The sequence below is a fragment of the Chenopodium album genome, chromosome 11 (assembly GCF_948465745.1).
Source record: "Chenopodium album chromosome 11, dcCheAlbu1.1, whole genome shotgun sequence".
In the NCBI taxonomy this organism is placed as follows: Eukaryota; Viridiplantae; Streptophyta; class Magnoliopsida; order Caryophyllales; family Amaranthaceae; genus Chenopodium; species Chenopodium album.
Genome location: NC_137844.1, coordinates 57,426,590 through 57,433,679, shown reverse-complemented (window position 1 = coordinate 57,433,679; position 7,090 = coordinate 57,426,590). Strand labels below are relative to the sequence as shown.

The window sequence follows — 7,090 nt, the reverse complement described above, 5'->3', positions numbered from 1 at the left end:
TTGAAGCATATTGCAATATTTAATTGTTTTCTTGCACTGTAGATGACCTGGCTGAAAACTTGCAGCGTTAGTTGCTGGGTTAACGCTCAAGTTCAATCCCGTTTTGTGTTGAATTTGGGAATCAAAAGATCCCGTCCTCGAGGAGCTGGAGAACACCATCCCAAGCTATTGAATTCTCCATTTTTCCTGGTCGTATTCTCCATTTTAACCAACCCAGAGCTTGAGGGAGCGAATTTCGATTTTCATTACTGGATTCCTTAGCCTTATCTTGAGACTGCGCTGCTGGTGTTCGAAGACGCACCTTAATCGGTAAGTACTGTAGCTTGTAAACCCTAGTTTTCGCAATTGGTGAAGTTATTCGTTAAATAATTTATTTTTTGAGGTCGATTATTGCAATTGGTGAAGATATTCCTGTTTTCGCTCATTATGTTGGTGTGTGTGAAGTAATTATTAGTTGAATTTATTGATTGTTGGAATGGAAAGTTTCGTGAGGTCGATTATTGCAATTGGTGAAGGTATTTAGATTTTGCAATTTGTGAAGTTATGCGTATACTGGGTTAGTTATTCTGTTGGTGTGTAATGTACAATTTAGTTGAGTTCATTGAAGCAAAATACTATTGGGGTGGGGCAATGATTTGCTGCAAGTGATTTTATCCTGATTTTTTTTCACTGGCAACAGTAATGTTGATTTTTAAAAAGAGTTATATGATTTAATTTTGCTTGCTTGTATTTTTGAGTATTGTTGAGTGATTGAGAGAAATGCCTTGATAATATCGCATATTGCTCTTTCTTGTGATTGATTTTTTCACTGGCAACAGTAATGTTCAGTGATTGAGGGGAAATATTTGCAATGTTGCTCTTTCTTGTTGTTGATTCATGGGTCAGTCTTGTAGTATAGTCCAACAGTAACTAGCAGTTATATTGCAGGTGTGGTTATGGATAGTGTGTATGAATCTGGTGAAATGGTTGATTTTGAAGCTGGTGAAATGGGTGATTATGAACCTGGTGAAATGGATGATGGGGGGCAAGGCATAACTTCTGGTGGTGTGGCTGATGCTCTTCCCCCTCTAAACTGTATGACAATGAAAGTTCCGAACTCCGCTGAGAGACTTGCTGCCATGTCTCCAATAAAAACTATTGAAACGGTGGAGACAATTGTCTCAACCAATCAGATTAGCATGTACACTTATGTTGAATCACCTAGGTTAGGGATGGTTTTCAAATCCTTTGAAGATGTAGAAAGCTACTACAAAGAGTATGCTGAGCAGAAAGGTTTTGGGGTAACCCGAGTTGCATCATAATTTTCTAAGAAGGATAAGGAGCGTAGAGGGGCCACGTGGAAGTGTGTGTGTTGGGGTCCACCTGATATGAGGGCAAGGAGGGAGGCAAAGAAAAGGGCAAAGGCAATGGAATTATGTGGCACGGGAGGGATGGTTAATGGTGAAATAGGGGAAGATATCTTGCAGCGGACGAAAAGGACGTCCAAGAAATGTGAGTGTGGTGCCATGTTATATGCCGGTGTTGACAGTGATGGGCTGTGGGTTATAAGGAAATTGCAAAAGGAGCATGATAACCATACCCCTAAACCGAGTGATGCCAAGTTGGTGAAGGAATATCGAATGAAGAATTATACGTCGAATGTGAAGAAGAAACTTCTGAATTTCTATGAAGAAGGTGTCCCTGTAAGGCAAATACATGGGTGTATGGCGACGGAGACCGGGGCTGATAACCTTCCTAGTGTTAAGGACCTTGAGCATGAAGTCTCCAAGGAGAAGCGGTTGAAAATGGAAGGTGGTGACGCGGCTGCAATGATGGCATACTTTGATCGTATGCAAGCGGATAATCAGAATTTCTATCATGCACATCGATTAGATGAAGACGGCCGACTCAAGGATGTAATGTGGGTCGATGCTCGTAGTAGGGTGGTGTATGAAGATTTCGGGGATGTTGTTTGTTTTGATGCCACTTATTTAACTAACGAGTACGCGCTACCTTTTGCCAACTTTGTAGGGGTTAATCACCACGGCCAATCTATATTGTTGGGTTGCGCTCTTGTGTCCCATGAAGATTGTGACACATTTGGGTGGGTATTTAGGCAATGGCTCTCTTGTATGGGGAATAAACAACCCGGGGCAATCTTGACAGATCAAGCTGCAGCAATGCGCAGGCCTTTAGCACAAGTGATGCCTAATGCTCGACATCGTTGGTGCATTTGGCACATAATGAAGAAAATCCCAGAGAAGCTTGGAAGTTGTGAACAGTGAGTTGTCTTGGTTATGCTGGTTTTTTAATGTGTATTTTATGATGTCTATGTTTTTCAGTGAAATTAATTATGGTAGATTATGCTTTATATTGCAGTATATTTTGATGTGTCTGATGTGTATTTAATCTGGTTTACTTGTTGTTGTAACTCATAACAGTAAGCTGTCTTGATTAAGTTGGTCTTGCTGTGTACTCCACTTTTGCAATATATAAGTGGTGATTAGTGAGTGTCTTGCTCTGTACTATATGCTTTATCTGGACCTGATCTGTTATATTTTGATGTGTCTGATTTGTGTTTAAGCTGGTCTTGCTGTGTACTCCACCTGTGTACTATATGCTTTATATTCTAATATTGACCTTGTTCATTGTATGATGTGACAATTATGTCAGTAACCTGATCTGTCAGTACCTGATCAATTCAATTCCAGTTGAATTTTGTTACTGTGTTAGTGGAAATAACTAATGAATTATCCATTGATGGTTGGTTACAAGATTGAATAGGTTACACAACTTTATACCTTTGTGCACAAATTGTATGGCTTTCTGTTTACTTTAGTTATTGTGATTCTACTGCCAAATTGCCAATGTCATTACATGGCATAATACCGTGTGGCATTATATAATCCAAAATTATTGTCACAAGGGCAGAAGGGCTTGATTATGTTAAGGTCTAGGTATAATGATCTATTATGTTTTAGAATATTATTTGCTGCATACATGCATGGAAGATGAGACACATTGACTGGCTTGAGGAGAGATATTATCTGCTATAGTGCCATAATTTTGTCAGAAATTTTCATTGCTCTGTACAACTGAAATAAGTTAGCCAATAATTTTAATCATAGATATTGGTTGATTATGAAGCCTGACTACAGAGCGATATCTGATTGAGCATAGGTCGTTGTAAGTTGCTAACTTTTGTAAAGATTGATCAATGTTTAGCTGTCAAGCTAATGGTTCCTGTAACTTTTCTTGTTACTGTCTCTATCGTATTTGCATTGTCAAGTACATGTATTTCAATTCTCCTTATTGCATTGTCAAATTTTAGTTTTATTATCAAATTTTAGTTATCATAACTACATATTTTAATTAATAGAATAGGCGATGCCAACTCTATTTGTCATGGAAAAGATTTAATTGTATAAATGCTTGATTTCCAAATTATGCAGTTACCAAGATTTCAAGAGCCCTCTCAAGGCTCTTGTATATGAGAGCTTCACGGTTGCTGAGTTTGAGCGTCGCTGGTTAGACTTAATTAAGCACTATGAACTAGAGGAGAATGAATGGTTAGCTGATTTATTTGAGGAAAGGCACATGTGGGTCCCAGCCTTTATGAAAGAGCACTTTTGGGCGGGGATGAAGACAACACAGAGGGTCGAAAGCATAAACAGTTTTTTTGATGGGTTTGTGAACAGGAAGACGAAGCTTTACGAATTCCCGGAGAAGTACACTAGGGCAATGGGAAGGCGTGTTAAAGCTGAAAATGAGGCAGATGCCCGTTGTGGCAAATACTTGAGGCGTCTCGTGAGCGGTTTTTATGTTGAGCATTTTTTCCGGGACATCTACACAGACACAAAATTCCAAGAGATTCAAATAGAGTGCTGTAGACTTATGCATTGCTCTGGGAGGGAGGAGCGTGCCCTCGAAGGGAACTTGATTCAGTACCTGCTCGAAGATCGGGTTTGGATCATCCCAGAAGGGAAGAGCGAAGAAGAGATAACCGATAGGAGACGATTCTACTGTGTCCTATTCAACACAGTGACAAAGGACGTATCCTGTGACTGCCGGAAGTTCGAAACATTTGGTATTCTTTGTAGGCATATTATCCGAGTTTATGATCAGAATTTGGTTTCTGAAATTCCTTCCAAGTATGTACTGGACAGGTGGCGCAAAGATGTCCCTAGGAAGCATACCCGGGTTAAGGTTGACTACCACGACCCGAGTGAAGAGTACTCTGTCCAGATTTACAGAAAATTGATGGCGGAGTTTGAGCCTATATGTGAAGTTACAGCTGCTGTAGATGACAAGGACACAGTAGCTCTTGTCTTACAGTCTCTTCAATCACTTTCTTTGGATGTCAAGAACAGTAGAGAGAAGTACTTTGAAAAGCAACCTTCCTTACCGACCTTACCGAGAATCCTTGAGCCCCCTTCTGAGATAGGTTCAAACAACCCTCAGTGCTCCCAAACCCCCTTGTCAGTATCGAAACCTGATGGAGAAGAAGCGCACCCTGCACCAGCACCTAGTGTAGTGAAGGATCCGGTTCCGAAGAAACCGCATGGACGGCCGAAGGGGTCTAGATATAAATCCCGAGCTGAGATGGGCTACAAGAAGAGCAACCCGAAAAAGGTTCAAAATGCAGCCGAAGAACCTCCGGCCAAATTACCTGTAAGCACATGTTGTTGTTAAGTTGCATGTTTGTATGGATATGATGTTGTGTTGTGATATATTGGGTTTTTTTTTTCCTACAATATTTATTTATTTATACATCTTCACAGGCTAAGAGGAAAAAGGCATATGGAGCACAGGTCCAGAATACAATTGAGAATTATTATGAATATGTTGCAGATGTTGGTGCGGTTGATGACTTTGTACAGCGTAACGGCTTAAACTGGGGATCTACACCTTCAGAAACCTTTTAAGTACGTAGACATCACCACCGCTTGATTTAGCATTTTTTCTGGGTCTGGTATATGGGTTTCATGGAATTATTTTGTGCACTTACAAAACATTGTTGTTGAGTATTAAACTCTTGCAGAACCCTATATGATGGTATGTATATGTGGTAGTGATCGCTATGCAATGTTTGGTTTAGACTTTTTAACTAATTTCACTGCTTATTTTCCACTGGCCATTTCCCCAGAATTTGAAAAATTGAGTTTAATTACTTAGTCTTAAATTAATTTGGATATCTGTATTATGCAAATGTTGGTTCCTTTTATCATCCTATTTCTATAATTATGTGGGTAATTTACATTTTATCTTTGATGATTAAATATAATTATGTGGGTAATACGCACATTTTCTTTTTAAGGGAAATTTTCATTTTTTTTTCTTTTTGGGGGATTTATTAATTATGGGTACATTGAGAATTATGCTGAAATTACAAGTGACTTTTGTGCATCAATATGTAGAGGTTGTGAGCATTATTAGTTTGTTAATTGATGAGATAATTGATTTCAATCATGGAGATAATAATGTAGTGTAAGACTTGCGTACTTGTGGATCCTTTGGTTTCTATGAACTATTAATGGAGAAGTTTTCGTTAGGTGAACAAAATAACTCCTTTCCAAAGATAATAATAAGTTTCCACTCCTTTCCGAAAAATGCTTGTGGTTCTTATACTACTCCTTTACAATGTCACAAACAGGACAACGTAATAGAGGACGTAGAACCGAAAAATGCGTAGAGGTTCTTACACCACTCTTTTACAATGTAATAATATGTCAATCATTTGCAATATAGATTAAAGAATAGGACCAGTTTATAAGCTTTTTAGAATCATGGTACGAATGATTTTGATTATCGAACTGATTTGCAAGTGATGGAAATTGCTGAAACTGACCGATTCATGTAGCATAGCGTTTTCTTAACTTTTAAGTGTCTTTGAAGTTTAAGTGCATGGATAGCTGAGAGATACTATTAATAGTTGAAAATAAAATTCATATGGTTGATGTGCTTGCAGGCATGGTTTCTACATCAATTTGGAGTTCTTCATGATGGACAAAAAGCCATACCCAGGTGCTATATCAGGTGCTATATCAACATTTATGTTAGAATTGGTTACTTTTGTATTTGGTATGCAAGTTTTTTAGCAGTGCGCTCAATTTTGTGAAGTTGTTATGGATTGAAGCTCAAAATAACTTGTTTTGAAACAGTGGAAAAGCTAGCCAAAACTGGGCCATAATATGTGCTAGACTATTTTACCCTACCTTATTCCTGTTTTGGGCCATTTCTCCTTAAATTTTTTAACCTCATCAACTTTTCTACTTCATGAATTTATTTCAACATCATCTACTTTTCATTATGTGTTGCAGTACTTATGTACTTATAAATTTTTTTATAAGGTTAAAGTATAAAATGGTTGTCCAGACACAAGGATTTATGGGCCTTTGGGCCTCAACCCTATGATACTTATGTTCTTATGCATCATGTTTTCAACTCATGAGGAATACACCTTATTACTTGATAATGTTAAGGAAATTTATTTTTCCCCCTTCCAGAAATACAACAACACACATTACCTAGACTTTACAATTATCTCAGTTAGTAGTATTACCAAATTTTTACATAAATAAGACACACAACTTCTTATATTAGCTTATGGAGATCAAATCTATAAAGTACATTACCATGCATAAACCGTCATTAACTGTATTAGGTAATTTATAAAACCATTTATATCGAATTAAGAGAATAATAAAGAGAATAATTAGAGGGGGTCAAATCCGTACTTGTCAAATACGTAGAAGCCACAAAAGTTAACAAACACGGAGTTCAAATAGGATGACCAAATATTACAAGCAACGGCAAGAAAACTAATTGTCCAACCACTTAAGCAACATAATTAAGTTCAAAGATAGTACCACATTGCATAACTATATTACAAACAAAAGGCGTGGTATTGCAATTCACCGTTCACCCACATCTGACTCCGGTTGTCCGGTGACAACCAAAAGCATATCCTCCCCTCCAATATCAGAGCTCTTGCAATAACCCAAATCAAGGCTGGCCGTTTGGCGCCACAACCACCTTGTCACCATTTTTGATTTCAGCATCCTTGATGGTGTTGAGGGTACAAAGCACAATATCTTCGTGGTAGAAGATT

General features: G+C 38.1%; 1 protein-coding gene across 1 annotated transcript; it reads left to right on the top strand.

Moving 5' to 3' along the window:
* Positions 1-1,367: 1,367 nt before the first annotated feature.
* LOC145566968 (protein FAR-RED IMPAIRED RESPONSE 1-like) lies at positions 1,368-4,904 on the top strand. Its single transcript, XM_081626216.1, has 3 exons — positions 1,368-2,260; positions 3,432-4,650; positions 4,761-4,904. The coding sequence occupies exons 1-3, from the start codon at positions 1,368-1,370 to the stop codon at positions 4,902-4,904; spliced, it is 2,256 nt and encodes a 751-aa protein (XP_081482342.1).
* Positions 4,905-7,090: the final 2,186 nt, after the last annotated feature.